Consider the following 21526-nt stretch of genomic DNA (forward strand, 5'->3'; position numbering starts at 1 on the left):
AGAGAATGTATTGTTTATTACTATCTATGAGTATGGAAGAGAGAGAAAGAGAGAAAGGGGGAGCATGGGAGAGAGAGTAAGAGGTGGAGAGAGACTGAATAGCAGTTGGAGGGAGCGAATAGGAAAAGGGATACAGGAATAGAGGAGGAGAGGGACAGAGAGAAAAACTGAGAGATTCATTCATTCACTAATTTATTTACTCTCCCTCCCTCTCGCTCACTCATCCACTCACTAACTCATTCACTCTTACTCACCCTTAATCACTGTCTTTGTTTTTCTTACTCACTCTATTAATATGGCACAGATGAATCGGATTCAGCCAGCTCTGCCAGCTCTCTCTCTCTCGTTAAAAAATGGAAGTGCCATGGCAAAGCTTTTTTACAGGACTTGGACGTATCACATTTCACAGGCCATGTCACATGACCTGAAAGAGCCATATTGACTGAAATAAGTCAATGTTGAAGTGGCATCCCATGTGTGCAGATCTAGGATAATTACAATGAGGGTGATATGTTTTCTCTAAATAGTGTGTGTGTGTGGCCTTGGCATGAAGGAGGGAGGGGGAGAGGGGGATACGGGCACAGGGGTCACACCATGCCAAAAGAGGGGCCTGCAAGGGGGAGAGAAGAGGGAAGGAGGGAGAGGGGCAAGCAGCTATCCCTGTTGTTGGCTGGGATCTTGTGAAGCTCACTGCTTCCCCTCTTCTCCCTCTGAGGGGCTAAAGTGGACAGTCCTCTTGGTCCAGTGCAGTAGAACAGCTTGACCAACATCGACCCCAAGCCAGGTTGCTAGTGTCACACACACACACACACACACACACACACACACACACACACACACACACACACACACACACACACACACACACACACACAGTCCCGCTCTGGCTCTGATAATATGAAGAGGCCGGGGGGCACAAACAGGGAGAAATGTTTAGTAATCGAGGGTGCAATTTGGTCTGATTAGCAACTGGAGACCATTATGTAGGCAATATCAGATATTCTCTATACCACGTAGTTATCAGATTTCTCTGAGCACCTCTGACACAACCATTCAGTTGTTTCCTCAACAGTAACAGTGTCTATACATGTCCAACCATCTACATGTCTTGGAATCCATTCACCCTATCCACCCTTGTGGAATACGTAATGAAGACTCGCTAAAAACTTTCCCCTTTCCTTCACTTTGAAGAATGTATCTCCTTCTTTCTACGCATGGCATAACCTTACGTGTTTGCTAAAAGGTTAATTTAAGCATATTTTTTCACAGCCATCCAGGCTAGTGTGTGATCCCATCTCCTACTGCATGGGAAGTGGCTGGGAGGCCCCAAAGGGGTCAACAGATATCCGGGGCCTGCCTGGCCCAGCTCCAGCTATCTCTACCTCACAGCCACATTGTGGTGCTACAGTTATGAGAACGGGCATGGGGCCCCTCAGAGCCCACTGGGAAACTGCAGGTCATTTACATCTCCCTGGCCCTCCAGCTCTGGCACCACACACATTATAACCAGCACACTGGAGAGTTTCAAGACAAGTGTTCGAAAGCAAAAACTCTGGAGTCACAATGTAATTAGATTCACACCAGTGCCTTGCCTTACGTGCTATACAGAAATGTCAGTGAATTGTCCTTTGTGGAGTACTGTTGTACTGTATTGTGCTGATTTTAATTGGGATAGTTCTTTGGTATGTGAGCGATGGGTGTGGGAAAAGGCTAGTTAAGCTGCTGTGGTTTTAAAGGTGTTGCCATAGTGTCTGGGTGTATTTGATGTTTTTTTTACACACTGTTCCTTGAGGTCTTGCTTTCTTTAGTTGAAATGACAATCTAAGGTGCCTACTACCTCCATTAATCTATCAAGTGTGTGTGTGTGTGTGTGTGTGTGTGTGTGTGTGTGTGTGTGTGTGTGTGTGTGTGTGTGTGTGTGTGTGTGTGTGTGTGTGTGTGTGTGTGTGTGTGTGTGTGTGTGTGAGACAGAGAGAAAGAGAGTGCGTGTGCGCAGCAGCCATCGAGCCTCCTCTCTTCCCTTTCTCTCTGGTGCGCGGTGTGTTGCTATGACAACTCCTCTGGGTGCTGACTGCACCACAACGGACCTCTGAAAGCCAGAGCTCGGGGAACCTCCTCGCCCCGGGAAGCAGCATAAAATTGGGATAAACGCCTTCGATTATGGGACACAATGGCCTGCCGCTCCTGAAAGATTCATTCGTTCCGGAAAAAGAGAACTGTGGAGGGAGGGGTGGGGGGGAGAGAAAAGGGCGCCTCACCCCCCTCCGCTCCTCTTCTCTGCTCTCCCACGGTGGGCATAGGCATGACATCAACGGCCCTCAATGGGACTGGCATTCTTGACATGCCCACTGCCCCCCTCCCACCACTCATACCCTCCATACCCCCTCCCTCCATCTCTCCCTTTCTCGCCACTGCCAGCTTGGACTCAGCGCTTGGCCGGGTGACTTGGGGCCAACAGCACTGTTTGCAGGCGGGACAAAAGCCCCTCAGAGGGAGAAGAGGGGAAGCGGAGAGCTTCACATGGTCCCAGCCAAGAGCAGGGATTGCTACCTCCCTCCCTCTGCCCTACCCCTTGTAGGCCCCAATTTTGGCTTGGTGGTGGTGGTATGACCCCAGTATCCGCGAATCTCCCTCCCCACTCCCTCCTCATCCCCAAAATGGTCTCTTTCCTCTCCAAGCTAGAAATGTCTGAAAGAGTATGACAAGTCAAGGGATTTGGGATGAGTGATTTCTCATGCCACAACCTCTGTTGGCAGTGATGCCATTCCTCTGGCTTTTGTTGGGCTGATGGTCATTTGTCTGTGAGAGGAAATAGCTTCCAACACATTTCCTAGATTAGAATTACGTAATAGTACTCTATACTGTAGGTTGTGAAATCCAGTGCTGCTGGGAGACAGGGGACAAACCAGTATGATGACAACCCTAGAGGTATTCTCCTTCATCTGTGAAGTCGACTTTCAGTGTGAATGCAGTGATATCTGTTATTTCATAGATTGTTTTAGATATTGTCATAAAGTTGCCTAAATGTATGACTTCTTCGTCACGTATGAAAATGTTGATTCCGCTTTTATATCAATCTGATGGATATAGCGTTCTTGATATAGGGCTAGAATAAAAAAAGGATTACTATTCAGTACTTACTGACACATACAGTACCAGCCAAAAGTTTGAACACACCTACTCGTTCAAGGGTTTTTCTTTATTTGTATTATTTTCTGTCACGTCCTGACCAGTAAAGGGCTTATTTGTTATTGTAGTTTGGTCAGGACGTGGCAGGGGTCTGTTTGTTTAGAGTGTTTTGGGGTTTGTTGGGCTATGTTCTGTTTTAAGAGGGGTGTTTGTTTAGAGTATTTCGGGGTTTGTTGGGCTATGTTCTATGTTAGTATATTTCTATGTTTATCTAGTATGTCTAGTTCTATGTTTAGTTAATGGGGTTGACCTTCAATTGGAAGCAGCTGCTCCTAGTTGAAGGTCCTATTTAAGAGGGGTGTTTTTCTGTGGGTAGTTGTTCCTTGTATAGCTAGCTATATTCCTTACAGGACTGTTTATCGTTGTTATTTTTGTATACTTTTGTTTTTCCTTCTTTCTGCCGAATAAAAAAAGATGAGTATACACATTCCCGCTGCGCCTTCGTCCCATCTTTACGACGAGTGTGACATTTTCTACATTGTAGAATAATAGTGAAGACATCAAAATTAGGAAATAACACATGTGGAATCATTTACTAACCCAAAAAGTGTTAAATAAATCAAAATACATTTTATATTTGAGATTTTTCAAAGTAGCCACCCTTTGCCTTGATGACAAATAAAGAAAAACCCTTGAATGAGTAGGTGTGTCAAAATGTTTGACTGGTACTGTACATGGCAACTATTATATTATATTTTAGAAGCATACTGACATATGGTATATACATACATACATACATGATATATAAGATTAGGATTCCTGATCAGGAACCATTATGATGGAACTTAATCCCTCTATGTTGTGTATTGACCCCGATATCCATGCATAACGTTAACCCCTTGTGACCTCCACATTACCAGGAACCAGAGGTTTTCTGATGCAACATTTCACCCTGAACCAGTATTGGGGATGCTGGGTGAAGTATACAATATATTGTCTGATGACATAGCTGGACACTGCTTCCCATTAACAACTCATCCTCTGACCATGACGACAACATTAAACATTGTTTCCATCCATAAAGGGACAGGCTTACAGAAGCACTGACCATCCCGTGCCATAAACTAGCTCATCTCTCCAGCAGAATGTCTCTCAGACTCGTCCGCTGGCCCATACAGAGGTTATGAAGCCCAGATTAGAGAGTGCTTTCTGTCTAGGACCATCCAGTAGGGAATGGATTGAGGAACCCCCTAAGGGATTTTCACTTTTAAACTAGGCAGTGTACTCCTCCCTCTAGCCCTCTGTATGGTGTGTGTGAATCTGTGTGTTAGAATGTGCTTCCTTTGGACTCTAGTCTGGTCCACTTCAATGGTAGTGACAGACATCAGGACTGACTGGGCAGCTCTGGTCAGTGTGGCTGGATGCTCTTGTCTTGCTGGATGCTAAAGAGTTGCTGGCCTACTGTGAACTGTGGCTGGAAGATCCAGTCGTAGCCCTCAGGTTAATGTGCTGGGGTGTTATATCTTCTGACATACCTATGACAGTGTCTGATGAAGCAGCAGGGATTCCACCTTGTCTTTCTATTGGCTGACTGACTCCTATAGAGCCTGGCCTGAGGCTGAAGATTAACTTTGGTCAATGTACACAGCATTCACCTCGACCGCACCAGAGATGAAGTACATTCCTGCAATACTCTGCTCATCTCTGGCACAGTGATCCTATTGTTGATTGATGAAAGGGCATCTGTGGTCTGCTGGTGTCGCTGATGAGCGGAGAAAACCTGCGCTTTTGGAACATGGAGCGGTTTGAACGTGTCTAGGGCATTTTCTACAGGCAGCTTATACTCACAAATAGGGTTATGTTCATAACAGTTGATGTTAAGTGGGAAAAAAAAGTCAAGCCAGGAAACCCAGAGAAATCTTTTTGCATGGGAAGATCAGACCTGTGACGTAGTGTTTTAAATCATTGTCACAAGGAGAAGCAGACCAAAGTGCAGCGTGTGTGTCGTTCCACATTTTATTTTCAGCGTGAAACTATGCGATACATACAAAATAAACTGACAGAACAGAAACAAACCGCGATGCAGCGGTGAAACATACACTACTCAGAAACAATCTCCCACAAACCCAGGTGGAAAATCCCCCTACATAAGTATGATCTCCAATTAGAGACAACGAGGACCAGCTGCCTCTAATTGGAGATCATCCCAAACAACCCCAACATAGAAATACAAAACTAGAACCTGAACATAGAAATAGAAAACATAGAAAAACACCCCCTGTCACACCCTGACCTACTCTACCATAGAAAATAACATCTTGCTATGGTCAGGACGTGACAATTATGCACAATGTGAAGGTACTGTCTGTGCCTAGAAAGAGACTATAGGTGTCACGTCCTGACCAGTAACGGGGTTATTTGTTATTGCAGTTTGGTCAGGACGTGGCAGGGGGGTGTTTGTTTTATGTGGTTCGGGGTTTGTTGATATATGTGTTTATGTAGAGGGGTGTTTGTTTAGAGTATTCCGGGGTTTTGGTTATGTTCTATGTTGTGTATTTCTATGTTCTATCTATGTTGTGTATTTCTTTGTGTTAGCCTGGTATGGCTCTCAATCAGGAACAGCTGTACATTGTTGTTGCTGATTGAGAGTCATACTTAGGTAGCCCTGTTTTCACCTGTCCCTGGTGGGAAGTTGTGTTTGCACTGCTAGGGTTAGCCTGAAAAACTGTTTAGCTGTCGTTATTTTTGTTAAGTGTTAAAATGAGCACTCAACCCGCTGCGCCTTGGTCTACTTCATACAACGGCTGTTACAATAGGCCTGAAGGAGTGTTCACATGATATTAGCCATAAAGTGATATGATCACAGATGGCATGTCTGGCCATGGTGGTTTGAATACAATTTAATTACAGAGGAACTAAACAGAAACTGAAAATGGATGTTCAGGTTTTTATGTCTACTATCCCCATGTCACCTCTGTTCTCACCTAGTTTGCATCAAGCCTTTGGTGGCCTAATGAGAAGTGCACCTACCTTATGTGATATTAGGGAACCCAATGACTTTTCCATGATTAAGAATACATCAAATCAAATCAAGGTTTATTGGTTGCATACACAGTTTAGCAGATGTTTTAGCGGGTGCAGCAAAATGTTACTAGCTCCTAACAAGGCAGTACAATGTCAAACAAGTACACAAATAATTAAAATATAAAAACAAGAATAATAATCAAGAACGTCGTGACAAATCCAATTAAAATCTCAAATAGCAGTGTAACAGTAATCAAAATGAAATCAATACGTATGTACACTGGAATAATTTACACAAGATATACAAAGAATGATATGTACAGCCGTAGATATATTAGAGTGAGCTATGTCAAGAATCCAGTAAATAAATAAATATGTGGTGTGTATAAACATTGTAGCTTGATACAAAGTACAGCAGTAACATTACAATAAGCTATGCTGTACTTTATAATACACTACAGTATGTGTGACAATGCACACATATTGTATGTGGCAGTAAAATGATGGACAGCCTACTGTCATATACTGAAATGGCATTTTCTTATCCTATCTGTTCTGATGATACAAACTTGAAGTTAGACGTGCCAAAAAATATGGATATGTGATAAAGACTGGGTGTTTTCAGCTGAAAAATGAAATTGCACCAATGCAGGTGAATGAAAATGTAATTAAACCTGACATCTCCAGAGTAAGATCATTGTCATGGTAATAGGGGTGATAGTGATGGGAGGGGTTCACTACGATATAGACATCCCCCATGTCCTAATGTATGGTACCTGAGGTCACAGGGAGTTGATCCATACCCTAGCTTAGTGACTGAAACGTTCATGTCATCTGGGCCAGCAACCGCACGCTACTGTTCTGTAACTCAATTACTCTGACCGAGCTCACTATCTGGTTTATCTGACTATCCCATCAGACAGAGGAGGAGTGAACAATAGAGTAGGGATGAATGGGAGGTAGCAGGCAGGTAGCCTAGTGGTGAAGAGCGTTGGGCCAGTGACCGAAAGGTTGCTGGTTTGAATCCCCAAGCTGACTAGGTGAGAAAACTGTTGATGTGCCCTTGAGCAAGGCAAGTAACCCTAATTGCTCTGGATAGGAGTGTCTGCTGAATGAATAAAATGTAAATGTCTGAGAAAGAAAGGAATTGAGTTCCTGTAACTATTATTGTGATTGCTCTAATTTGCTAGTTATTCTGTTGAATCGGATGGCTCTTGTCTGGACGTATCTTGTATCGGCTAGTACTGTGACAGGAGAACTAATGCGAGTGCCATTCATAGTTAATCATAATGTCACAGCCCTCCCCACTTCCCCCTCGCCCTCGGTCTAACTATAATGAAAAGAGAGGAAAAATAATTTAATTAACAGCATTCATGCAGTAGATCTCTCCATACTACAAATAGATTGTTTTGTATTACATTTCCTTCTAATTAATATGGCTTCTCCTTCAACAACCCAAAGCAATAATAACAGCTGCGATGATAGTGTGATGATGACTGATGTGTGCCTGTGCATGGTGTTTACATGTCCTTTCTGCTTTTCACACGTATGAAATAGGAAGTGAATAAGTGGGAGTCTTCGCTCCATCTGTGTGCCTAGGAACAGGCCAGCTGTTCTATCCTAAAGCCAAGCCTTAGACACATCATTATAGAGTCTGAGATCCCCTTTCTTACATCTTCTCCTCAGCATGTGTGGTTGTGTGTGTATCTGTGTTTGCCTGTGTGTCCGGTGAATGGTGTTTCGTTGTGCAACACCGAACCTATAAGGTTGGTTAAAAAATGTGTCAATACTTTGGCTTCTTCCCAAAACAAAATACAGAATCTTAGCTACATTGCTCTCTAACTGTGTTCTGTCCATCTTTCGCTCTACCACTGTAAAAAAGACTTGATGAATGATGACTAGGTGGAAGTCTCTCAATTCCGTTTAGTCATTAGTGTCCATGAGGGTAAGGATGTGAGCAACAGAGGTCTATTGAGGAGACTGGGACACCCTCTGTGTATTTGTGACTGTGGTACTGCTAACCCCAGGGGTACGGTCAAAGTTCAGAATCACTGATTCAGTTTATTTCCTCTTCATCCTTCTTTGTAATCTATTAACTGTCATGCTTCATGAATAGGGTCAATGGGCGTATGGTGACTAACAAATTAAACAATCATCTCTGTCAGATAATTGACTGATGTTTTAAAAGTGAAATTCTAAAGATGTTTTTCAAACAAATTGCTGGGACAGTGGATTGTGAATGACATAATAGAGATGTATGAATTGAGAAACAAAGATGTATCAGTCTCTCTAGTAAACCATTCCCTCTCCTTCCCAACATGTCATCGTCATCTTCCTTCACACTTGTGCGAGTGTTGTATGACAGCCACAGCTGTCTCTCCTCTCATTTCTCCAATTAACACAAATAGACTCTTGTTTACACTGCTCTAACGAGCAAACACTTCAATTTGTAAAGCTACTTTAAAAGTCTAGTTGACGCCCAACATTTTTCCGGCACTGAGCAAATTTCAGGTCTGCTGAGCGCGAACTTGAACTTTGTGAAATACTTCCAGTGCGTTTACTGTGAACACTGAGGTTGTACCCGCTTTAAGTTACAGTTTCAGACAGTGGCTATTTGATCATAATGTAGGCCTACCAGAGTGGCCTACCATCAGAAACAACGGAGAAAATGCATCCCATAACATTTTAACATGGAAATAGCTGTTCTATCATTCAGCCTACAGTAGCAGCCAATGTGTGGTACTCAATGTAGTCCTACATTCCATGAGACTTTTCAAAAAAAAGATGTAGGGCTTGACATGAACCTGTTCATCCACCTGTCCTTCAGACAAGGAGGTGACTGAAATGTTGTGTTGTTTGATGCAGGAAACCACTTCACAAAATAAAATGCTTTTTTGTTCCCATACCATTATTACAGATAATACAAATTACAGACAGGTAATTACTGGTCAAAAGCCCCATTTCAGTTCCTATAGGCCAGCCATACTGAGTGGAACCTCCGGACATACGATAATGGAGAAATGGAGAAAAGAAGAGGTTAGAGGTAGAAGGAGAGAGGAGAAGGGGGTGGGTGGAGTGGAGAAGGAACATGTGAGAAAAAGAAAGGAAGAGAGATATATTGTCCAGATAAGTTCAAACTGTCAGTCAGTCTGTCTGTTACTCTTGTACCATTCCCCATCATCTCCAATAGGTCTTGTTATAGACTGTCTCCTCCACCTCTCTACATCCCCTCTTTCCCTTCCTCCATCGGTCTCTCTTCCTCTACTCTCAGTGAAGGCTCAGAGGGGGACCGTGGCCCACCCCTAGGGGAACCTGTGTTGTCCTCTGGGCTGCAGGTGACTTCAGCTGAAATCAGTTCATGGTTAAAATCCCCCTCCCATTACCTCAGCGGGGACCACGCTGGAGAGATTGTTCTCAAGTTGGTGTTTCCCTGGCTGATTTTGGTTGTGTCTTAGAGTATTTGTGTGCATTTGACTGGTTGATGTTTAGGATAAATTTTCTTCACACTCTGAAAGTAGGGGTTCATTTATTTCGTAGCTCTTTAGAGACTATTGAAGAAGAGTGAAGGGTGATCCCGTCATCAAGAGTGACGATATAAACCCGTCATTGTTTCTATGGTGTTTGTATTCAGAGTATTTGATTTTATGACATTTTATCGCTGTAAAAATAGGTTTGCATGTACAGTAGGTGGTAAGCTGGACCAATCGATAGGCAGGTTATTCAACCCTCAACGTCCAAAACAAAGGCTGAGTTGGATTGGGGATTGTTAATCTATTTTACTGTAAAGACACAATCTAACCTCCTTCCTCACACTCACAATATGAGTACAGTCACAAGCACATGCGTTATGATTAATGTGCATCCATAGTTTCGCCAGACATGTGACTGCTGTACCAAACTGGGGCCTGTCAAATGCAGATTATGCATGTTTAAATAACTTTCTCTCTCTCTGGCTCCCTCTTTCTCTCTCTGTCTCCCTCTTTCTCTCTCTCTATCTCCCTCTTTCTCTCTGACACAGTGCCAGCATCATGCCTAAGCAAGTGGAGGTGAGGATGCACGAAAGTCACCTGGAGCCCATCGAGGCCAGGCCCAGGAACAAGTGTATCAGCTGCTTCTCTTCTCTTTTCAAGAACCTGCTGCTCACGCTCACTGTACTCGGTCAGTACAATCATCAGCTGTTTTACCAAGCACAATATCACAATCTCTCTCTCTCTCTCGCTCTCTCTCTTTCCCCTCCTGCCTTTCTCCCAACCTTCTTTCCTGTGTGTGTGAGCTTGTGTAATATGTACATCACAGACCACTTGGCAGAACACTCTCATAGTGGCTCCCATAGCGGTATTGATCATTAGCGATCATAGAGAGGGTTAAAGATGTAGGATGCTCCATGCACAGGAAAACAAGTGTCCTCCTCATCCAGCAGGTGTGCAGCATCAGTGGGGTGAGGTTACGTTTCTGAAGCTGTGCTTGAATCTAAAACAGCTTACAGCTATCAGTGAGCTTAAAAGGTTTGTATTGCAGACTGTGTTGTGAAACAGCCTCCCAGGGCCTGTGATATTTGGCAGGGATCTAGCAGCAGAGAAAGTGCAGCCTAGTAGGGGGGTAGTTTGGGGTCTGGGCCTAGTTTTGTCTGGCCTGAGCAGGACAGAGGGAGACAGAGCCAGGGACAGGAACAGAGACTGACCACAGGGCCAGTGTGCAGACACGGCTGCAGGGGGCATGAGCACTCAGATGCCAGCTCTCTCTCTGGAGCAAATGGGGGAGGAGGCTTTGGGGGTGGAAGGACATGGCTGGAGAGGTTGGGGTGTTGGGGGATCGGGGGCTAGTTTTCTGTTTAGGATACACTACCGTTCAAAAGTTTGGGGTCACTTAGAAATGTCCTTGTTTTTGAAAGAAAAGCGATTGTTTTGTCTATTAAAATAACATAACATTGATCAGAATACAGTGTAGACATTGTTAATGTTGTAAATGACTGTTGTAGCTGGAAACAGCAGATTTTTATGGACTATCTAAATACACGTACAGAAGCCCATTATCAGCAACCATCACTCCTGTGTTCCAACGGCACATTGTGTTAGCTAATCCAAATGTATTATTTTAAAAGGCTAAATGATCATTAGAAAACCCTTTTGCAATTATGTTAGCACTGCTGAAAAATGTTGTCCTGATTAAAGAAGCAAAAAAACTGGCCTTCTTTAGACTAGTTGAGTATCTGGAGCATCAGCATTTGTGGGTTCGATTACAGGCTCAAAATGGCCAGAAACAAAGAACTTTCTTCTGAAACTCGTCACTCTATTCTTGTTCTGAGAAATGAAGGCTATTCCATGGGAGAAATTGCCAAGAAACTGAAGATCTCGTACAATGCTGTGTACTAGTCCATCCACAAAACAGAGCAAACTGTCTCTAACCAGAATAGAAAGAGGAATGGGAGGCACCGGTGCACAACTGAGCAAGAGGACATTAGAGTGTCTAGTTTGAGAAACAGACTCCTCACAAGTCCTCAACTGGCAGCTTCATTAAATAGTACCCGCAAAACACCAGTCTCTATGTCAACAGTGAAGAGGCGACTCCGGGTTGCTGGCCTTCTAGGCAGAGTTGCAAAGGAAAAGCCATATCTCAGACTGGGCAATTGAAATAAAAGATTAAGATAGACAAAAGAACACAGACACTGGACAGAGGAATATTGGACACCATCTGTCCAGCATGGTGGAGGCAATGTGATGGTCTGGGGGTGCTTTGGTGGTGGTAAAGCGGGAGATTTGTACAGGGTAAAAGGGATCTTGAAGAAGGAAGGCTATCACTCCATTTTGCAATGCCATGCCATACCCTGTTGACAGCGCTTAATTGGAGCCTACAACAGGACAATGACCCAAAGCACAGCTCCAAACTATGCAAGAACTATTTAGGGAAGAAGCAGTCAGCTGGTATTCTGTCTATAATGGAGTGGCCAGCACAGTCACCGGATCTCAACCCTATTGAGCTGTTGTGGGATTAGCTTGACCGTATGCTACATAAGAAGTGCCCATCAAGCCAATCCAACTTGTGGGAGGTGCTTCAGATTACCTCAACAAATTGACAACTAGAATGCCAAAGGTCTGCAAGGCTGTAATTGCTGCAAATGGAGGATTCTTTGACAAAAGCAAAGTTTGAAGGACACAATTATTATTTCAATTAAAAATCATTATTTATAACCTTGTCAACGTCTTGACTATATTTCCTTTTCATTTTGCAACTCATTTCATGTATGTTTTCATGGAAAACAAGGACATTTCTAAGTGACCCCAAACTTTTGAACGGTGGTGTACATGTAGATGGGATTTGGAGAGTGGGTTAGGGATGTTAATCAAGGTTGAGCTTTGGGAAGCATTTGAGGTCAGGTGGGGTTTAGGGCACATAGTTATACAGTCAGGGCCAGCATAGGATCAGAGGAGAGTGTCATTATTTTCCTCAGAATTCCCCTTGGTTATAGGCCTCCTCCATATACTGAGTTACTATCCTACCCTGCTGCTAACTGACTGTTTCCTAGAGAATCTGCCTTCTCCAGAGAGAATATAGATGCTCCTCCAAGCACCGTAGGAACCTCTCCCTGTCTGAAGCTCCTCTCCCTTCAAAGAGATCTGCTCTTAATCCTCTATCAGACTAAATCAACCTCTTGTGATTTAGTCCACCACTACCCAATGGCCCCTATAAATGGCATGTAATCCACATCCACTCATAACAAGTTCCAGACTGCTGAATTAATATGCAACAAGAAGCAGTGATTTAAGGCAGACCTATGGAAATGAAATATTGTTATGATCTGTCAATCTTCTTATAGCTCACCTTTTATAATAAGCTAGACCCATTTGGAAATCATTCTTGTTATATCCAAACTCTCTCTGTACAGAATTACAAAATGTTTTCTAAATGGAGAAAGTCCCCATGTTATCCCAGACCTTCTCACAAAGTAACCAGACAGACCACTCTAGGGTCACTTTCCAATCCCACTTGCTCTCAACTCCTTGGCTGGCCTCTGAGTTAGGGACCTCTTGCCTTCCCTGCTCTATGTTTGTTATGAACACTGTGGCACAGGACCTCCTCGCCACTGCTCTCTCTCTCTCCGAACTGCTCTGTCTCTGGTCTCTGTTTAGCATTGGTTCCCCTCTCGTCTTATGGTGTTTCTCTCATTCCCAGACACAGCATTTTTTCACACCTCTTCATAGCAACTGACCCCCTCTTTCCCCTCTCATTCTCCAGGTGTGATTCTGGGGGCTGTGTCTGGGATGCTGCTTCGTTATGCCTCTCCAATCCACCCAGACATTGTCATGGTGATTGCGTTCCCTGGAGACATCCTGATGAGGATGCTGAAGATGTTGATCCTGCCTCTCATCATCTCCAGCTTAATCACAGGTACAGTATGATAGAGTCATGGGTTCAACAGAAGAGAGAGAACTGCTGTTTCTCCTAATATATACAGTAATTATAGACCAATATGTTAATGCCGATATAAAACGTTTAGTTTTTTTAAATACAGTTTATTCAGGTTATTATTTATTAATTGCCACAGTATCAATCATCGTCTTTCACTATTAGCACTTAAAAAGTAACTTAGTACACTTATTTCACACTTCTATATCAACACATATTAGATACAATAGAGGAAAAATGCAAGGCTTAAAAATGCTTGTTTTGGCTGCAGGTCTGGCTGGTCTAGATGCCAAGTCTAGCGGTCGCCTGGGCACCAGGGCAATGGTCTACTACATGTCCACCACGGTGATTGCTGCAGTGCTGGGAGTCATCCTAGTGCTGGCCATACACCCTGGAGACCCCAAGATGAAGGAGCAGCTGGGAGATGGCCAAAAGCACGATGATGTGTCCAGCCTGGATGCCTTCTTTGACCTCATTAGGAACCTGTTCCCTGAGAACCTGGTGCAGGCCTGCTTCCAGCAGGTACAGTACACTAAAACACCCAGATATATTTAACCAGGCGAGTTAATAATGGCCTGGATGAGGCACTCCCAGAACGATTCAGTTTTATGAAGAACATTTTATCTTTGTGTCCTTAACCCTAGTTACCAAAAGTTAAGATGGATTGAGATGTAAGATATTAAAGACTTGTCTGTCTTCTCTTGTCCAACCTCAGATCCAAACGGTCACTAAGAAGGTGGAGAAGGTGATTGAGGAAGACATCAATGCCACCACCACCTTGGAGGGCCTCCTGTCCAACGCCACTAAGGAGCCTGAGTTCATCATCAAGAAGTCCCTCCAGTTTAAGAGTGGCATGAATGTGTTAGGTATGGCGGCTTCTCTTTTGGACCAGGTCGCAATTGTTTCTACAACCGCCAAACTGAAAGAAATGGCACTTTTAAATTGTCTTTACCTCTGTCTGAGAATAAACCAGTGCATCGCATCATATCACACCTCAACGGAGCCCTGGGTGCAGCTCATTCTACCTCACTAACTGTATCATATTTTTATTCATCGTCATAAAAATAATTTCTCCATTCACTATGATCCTCTCTCTCCATATCTCTCTGTGAGCCCATTTACTCTACTCATTCCCAGTTGTGATTCTCTCTCCTGATTGTGTGATGCAGGAGTGATTGGCTTTTTCATTGCTTTCGGCATCTGCATGGGGAAGATGGGAGAGAGGGCCAAGCTCATGCTGGAGTTCTTCAACATCCTCAACGAGATTGTTATGAACCTGGTTATCATGATCATGTGGTAAGAGGTCTTTAGCCTTTCAAGCACATTCTGTATGGACTTATGCTAGTCATAGACATGTGCGTCTACTTTATGAGTGTTTGTACATCTACATTTGATAATCTGGCATATATTGTAGATGTTGACTGAGATGGATACATCTTTCTCATTAGAATGTATACATTGTTAAACCTCTCCTCTGCCCCTAGGTACTCTCCCTTCGGTATTTGCTGCCTGATCTGTGGTAAGATCATCTCCATCGATGACCTGGAGGTGGTTGCAAGGCAGCTGGGGATGTACATGGTGACCGTGATCGTGGGCTTGATCATCCACGGAGCCATCTTCCTGCCTGCCATCTACTTTGCCATTGTCAGGAAAAACCCCTACACCTTCTTCATGGGCATCTTCCAGGCCTGGATCACTGCCTTGGGGACAGCCTCCAGGCAAGGGCCACATACATGGATGCCTCACTATTTACACTATCTAACTGCTGTCACTGTAAATTTACAGATAACCTTTTATAGAAAAGTATAAAATCTGTCAAATCTTTCATATCTGTGCTGAATGTTGTGGAATACTGTGCGTAACAGCATGATTCTCTCATACTCTACCTGTGTTTGTCTCTGTCAGTGCTGGGACACTGCCTGTCACCTTCCGTTGCCTGGAGGAAAACTTGGGCATCGATAAGAGAGTCACCCGTTTCGTGCTCCCTGTCGGCGCCACCATCAACATGGACGGAACCGCCCTCTACGAGGCCGTGGCAGCCATCTTTATCGCCCAGATGAACAACATCTACCTGGATGCTGGTCAGATCGTCACTGTCAGGTGGGGACTGCTATAGGACATATTTTCTGATCAGGGTGGGAGTTTCACTGCTTACCTTCTTAATGTAAGTAATGACATAAACGTTACATTACATTTAGCGGACACTATTATTCAAAGACACGTACAGTTAGCATACATAGTTATGTGTTTATGTGTTTATAACAATCTGTGATGGCAATCCCAATATCCTAAATCACTATATTATTATTATAGTCACACCAACTCAGTCTGAACGTGTTTCATGAAGTAGCTGTACCCATTAGCTCTTTAAGACAGTCCTTGGCCTTTGGAATTTAAACTTAATCTGTAGAGCAATTTTAACCATGAAGTTGTTTCTCTCTTGCCTCTCTTTCTCCCCATGCAGTCTGACAGCTACCCTGGCCAGTGTTGGTGCGGCCAGTATTCCCAGTGCTGGACTGGTGACTATGCTTCTGATCCTCACTGCAGTCGGCCTGCCAACTCAGGACATCAGTCTGCTGGTTGCTGTTGACTGGCTCCTGTGAGTTGATCTGCATTGCTAGTGACTCAGAACCAAGTGCATGTAGTCATATGCATTCAAAGTAAAATGAGCTTATTGTATACACTGAGTACTGTATACAAAACATTGAGGACATCTGCTCTTTCCATGACACATACTGACCAGGTGAATCCATGCGAAAGTTATGATCACTTATTGATGTCACTTGTTAAATCCACTTCAATCAGTGTAGATGAAGGGGAGGAGACAGGTTAAATAATGTTTTTTAAGCCTTAAGACAATTAAGTGGATTGTGTATGTGTGCCATTCAGAGGGTGAATGAGCAAGACACAATATTTAAGTGCCTTTGAACGGGGTATGGTAGTGGGTGCCAGACACACCAGTTTGTGTCAAGAATGGCAATGCTGCTGGGTCTTTCACAGTTTCCCGTGTGTATTAAGGATGTTCCACTACTCAAAGGACATCCAGCCAACTTGACACATCTGTGGGAAGCATTGGAGTCAACATGGGCCAGAATCCCTGTGGAATGCTTTCGACACATTGTTGAATCCATTCCCTGACAAATGAATGCTGTTCTGGGGAGGGTTGGAGGAAGGAAGGGGTGCAACTCAATACAAGGAAGGTGTCCTTAATATTTCGTACAATTAGTGTATGTACACCAAGCTTTCAATGATTGTTATTTAAAATTGTTCTACCCCTATCCAAACCATTTTGTTTTTATCTCCACACAACACTGGTGTATTCCCAACCATTCATTTTTCCTATCCCAGGGACCGGTTCCGTACCTCTGTGAATGTGGTGGGAGACTCGTATGGCGCGGGTATCGTGTACCACCTGTCCAAGGCTGAGCTGGACGAGCTGGACGCTACACATGACAAGTCGGGCGACATCGAGATGATGAACAAGACCTCGTCCTACTATGATGACCTCAAGAACCACCATGAAAACAACTCCAACCAGTGCGTCCAGTATGCCGCTCACAATTCAGTCGTAGTAGATGAGTGCAAGGTACAATTCACGCTTACGCACATAGATACTTGTATATAGACGCCTAACATGCTGCATGCTCGAACTGCACCTTTTCTTTTCTCTCTTTCATTTTTCATGTTTGTATGATGCCACTGTAAATACACACAGCGTTATTTTAAGAAGAAAATCTGAAAAAGACCAAAAAAATACACATGTACTGTATATATTTCAGTGTGCATTCGCTTGGAGTAGCAGCTTTTGTGTCATTTTTATGACTAAGAATACATTCCAAACTACAAGTGCAAATCCAAATCCGTGTGCTAACCAAAACAGAACAAATATAAATGCTTTTTTCAGAATGTCAATGAAAAGCAGTGCAATCTTAGCTCTGCCCTAATGTCCTCCCCACCCCCCCACCACCACCAACTCCCCCACTCTCCTCCCAGCCTTGTTCCTTCCCTTTCAACCTGCTGGGGCTGGATCTGAGAGAGAGGAAAAGCCATCTAAGCTAGGACCTCAGGAAATTACGTGATGAGCCCCAGCAAACCTCCACCCCCCTTCACTACACATGCAGGTTTCACCCCCACATCTCTGGCCCCAAATCCCTTGTCAAATGATGGGGCTTAAGGTCTTTCCCCGGGCTGCTTCAGAGGCTGTGCTGGATTACTCCTGCTGCTTTCGTGGCATCATTTATCAATTTGTGATCAAATTAGCTTTTGTGAGGTTTATGAGAAAGGTGCTGTAGCGGTGCATTCTCTTCATACTCTGTCATATCCCTTAAAATGACTTAAAGTCCTCTGTCTAAATGTGTAATTTTAAAGAGAATTGAATTTATGTTGGGATATAAACATTCAGAGAATGCGATATAGTCCTTCATTAGCACTGCATATATTGACTGATCCCTGGCACCCTCCAGACTGGGACTGAGTGATTCTCAGTCTTTAGAGTTGAGATGCTTTTGCATTTACACACTAGCTATTCTTGCTAGTTGTGAGAAATCTGTCTTGCGAAATTGGAAGATGCAAAGTAGCTCATGCAGAATCTGAAACAGTAACACTTTGAATCCACTGGCTGCTATTATAGTGTGGAGGAATTTGGGCTGCTTGTTTTCTAGTGCAGCAGGCCCTACTATCAAAGGGCCTACTGATGAACCCATTCATTTATTACAGGATCAAGGGTGTTGCTTAGCAACACCGAGGCCCTTGCACTCCAATGGTCAGACCAAGACAATATATTCTGACATTTTTGTATCCATCCATTAAACTAGCGAAGCATGGCACAAAGGCTGTTTTCTTCCAATGTTTTCTCTCCTTATTTTCTTGTGTGTCTTGGCTGTATATAAATTACCTCAAATAACTGTTCTAACATTTATCCAAAGACGCAAACCATTGTAGAACGCTTTGCAAAATAATGTGTACAGACTAAAACATAACATTGCACTCATTTTGTTGTATTTTGTACCTTGTTTTCTTTGTATCTTTTTCTTTGTATTTAATAAATGTTAATATGTCACTGCATGCTAAAGTTGTGATTATATGTTGATTGTTCTCAGGTCAGTAGAAAGGGTTGGTGCTCGTTGTTAAGACTTCCGTGCTTCCATCAGCATGATCCTCAGTGGTTGTCCAGGGCTTCCTGATACCTTCAGAATTCACCTGTCTTCTATATTATCATAAATGTTATCATTGGAGTACAGAACCTATTTTTTCTTATGATAGTTTATTTTTAAAATAAAACCATTGCAAATGATATACCATTTTAAAGTAAAAGGCTTTAAGTATATACTGCATGTGCAATCAAATGCAAACCAAAAGATCATAGTTGTTTTACAGTTCTTCTGGTGTCTGTGCTCAAAAGCATTAAGTCCAGATCATGAAGCATGCACTGTGCCTGTTCACCCAGATGTGTGAACCTGCTGTTTAGATCTCCATGGTGATTGCTTTCAGGTAACCTTGGCCACTAACGGCTCTACTGCTGCGGCAGCCGTTGAGGAGGAACCCCGGAAAAGTGAATAAAGCCAGCACACACATCCCCAGCTCCACAGGCTTTCCTATCTGGTGAAAAAATGAGTGAACGAAAAAAAGAGTCATGCGAACAGAACTACTAATTGTTTTTCTTATGTAGCTTTATTTAGCATTTTTATTAGTCCCTTTACAGTGTTTCTAACCATCTATCTGACTGACTGAGATGAATAATACTAATTAACTTATCAGTGAAACGATAACAGAGGTATGTTTTACCTGTTAGAACACTAATGTGTGCATCATAGCAAACACTTGAACAACGGACATCAAGGCTTGGGAGGGAGGGTGGGAAGAGAAAAACAAACTGTTACTTAAATTATTCCTAGAATTGTTTCTATGAGAGCACTGCATTCAAAACAGGGGGGAGGGTCAGTGTGTGGGGGAGTAACACTGGAATAACAGTCCTTCAGAGTGTGATGGTAGCTGTGAGTTTGACACTGGCAATCTGGCAGTCTAACAACAGACGGAGTGTGGGACATAAGAGTTTGAATCATGCTAAACATAAGGTATGCCTGTATCAAACTCCACATGATATTTTTAGAAGCGTGTCATTACTATTACCAATGATACCACAGTAGACAGCTGTTATTTGACCCCTGGCCCCTTTTACCTCACAAGATAACCTTTTACCTATACCCGACAGAGCCCCTGTAACCTATTTGAGTGTCTTTGCTACCTGCTATTACCCACAATCCCATGGGGGAACCACGTTGGTGATAATGTAGAATGTAGAGATAAGGCAGGGTCTGCAGACTGAGCCTTACTCCACAAGCACACGTTCTCTGAAAAGCACAAAATACAAAAGAAACATGGAACCTCTCCTCCCTTTTTTATTGTTATACATTTTGTTGACTACTGTAAGGGAGAGGGACTTTTTCAATGTCGACTCTAGTGTGAGATTATATACTGTATCTGTGTGATTTGTGTGTGTGTGATTTGTGTGTGTATGTGTGTGTGGGTGTGTGTGTATGGGATGGGAGTGAGAACATGACATATCTCCCCATTACTAATAAGGACCAAACAGGCATATGATCAATCAAGCCAGAAGCCTTTGAAACGCCTCCATGACTTCACTGACAGTCATTGATATCGTCTTTTGGGGTTTCTTACTCTGCACACAATCCATTTGTAGCTAACTCCAGGTAGAAAGTGTCTCATCACTCATTTAAACTCTTCCAAATGAGCTATTAAGAAATTGATAAAGCTCTCTGCCCCGCAATTACTGCAACACATGAAAATCAAAAGTAAAGGTAAAATGTGTCCCCAAATACAAATATATCAATATCTTCAGTTCAAGGCTGTATTTCATATTAATTAGTTAAAAGTACTAGGAAGTATTTATTATACCCCTACCAGATATTCTGAAGATATCAATTTCATGATGTGAGGCCAACAAAAATGAGAACCAAGAGTTAATTGGGAAGGATCTAGAAATATATCTAGAACCATGATTAGTATGAAAATATAAAGCACAAATTAAGTTGTTTTAAAACAGAATACAAAAACAGAATATAAATTGAATACTGAGTCCATATAGCACAATTGCAGCTTTGAGTATAAAGTAGTTACGTATGATTTTTTGTATCCCTTTTTGACACTGATCTCTTTTCACATTCATCATTCATAATTTGAAGAACCCAATAAGGGAAACTATACTCAGGCAGCGCATGAACTCCATGGAAATGAAAGAGACACTTTCACAAAGTCCTCAACACGTTTAGCTGCTCATGAAAGAAAATAGGCCATTGACAATTGCCTTGTATAGCACAAGCTGGATATGAATGCTTGACTTTGAACATGTTGACTGTTTACCACCTTGATATTTTTCAAAGAGATTTTTTGTATACTTGCACCTATATGACAGAGATAAAGATTCCCTTTACAACTATTCATAAATAGTACTTTTATTAAGGGATTCTTGTTAGGAACAGCACACAAAAACTTGCCAAATTTTCCAACATTAATAATCCAGTGATTCAAACTTTCTTGGGTTCCCTTTTGCATGAAAGCACAAACACACATATTTTATCAAAGATGGTACAGAACAACCACAGAGCTTAAATAAAAGTGCAAGTTTCAACAGGTTGATAACTCGCTGCACAACTAGTGGCCAGGTGGAGGTATTACATCCTAACTATTTTTTTTCCAGACCCTTAGAGGGGTCTCCTTAGTGATTAAACAACTCTAACCTCTTACCACAGATGCTGACGACTGTTCTCAGAAACCCTGAATGCTGCAGCTATGTGTATCATTGGTCTCATATGGTTACTACTGTAGAGCAGTCATCTGGATGCCTGAAATGTTCACTGCAGACTTCCCAACTATTAGGAAGGAGAATTCTATCCCCCTAATGGAACCTAAATGTCTAAAAAGAGAAACACACACAAAGTTAGGTCACCGG

General features: G+C 42.8%; 1 protein-coding gene across 2 annotated transcripts in view; it reads left to right on the forward strand.

Annotated features, from left to right (window-relative positions):
• slc1a2b (solute carrier family 1 member 2b) overlaps nt 1-21526 on the forward strand; it is a 41117-nt gene that overhangs the window by 17419 nt on the left and 2172 nt on the right. The window contains exons 2-11 of one of the 2 annotated variants that reach the window (XM_029696664.1): nt 10172-10311; nt 13387-13539; nt 13829-14079; nt 14273-14423; nt 14727-14853; nt 15042-15275; nt 15463-15657; nt 16022-16156; nt 16906-17143; nt 19048-21526. The exon at nt 19048-21526 is cut by the window's right edge and continues 2172 nt beyond it. In XM_029696664.1, coding sequence (XP_029552524.1) covers nt 10182-10311; nt 13387-13539; nt 13829-14079; nt 14273-14423; nt 14727-14853; nt 15042-15275; nt 15463-15657; nt 16022-16156; nt 16906-17143; nt 19048-19116 — 1683 coding nt within the window. In that variant the 5' untranslated portion in view covers nt 10172-10181 and the 3' untranslated portion in view covers nt 19117-21526. The remainder of the gene's footprint in view (nt 1-10171; nt 10312-13386; nt 13540-13828; nt 14080-14272; nt 14424-14726; nt 14854-15041; nt 15276-15462; nt 15658-16021; nt 16157-16905; nt 17144-19047) is intronic. The other variant, XM_029696665.1, reaches the window with a different exon arrangement.

This window comes from Salmo trutta, chromosome 17, assembly GCF_901001165.1.
Source record: "Salmo trutta chromosome 17, fSalTru1.1, whole genome shotgun sequence".
NCBI classification, from domain to species: Eukaryota; Metazoa; Chordata; class Actinopteri; order Salmoniformes; family Salmonidae; genus Salmo; species Salmo trutta.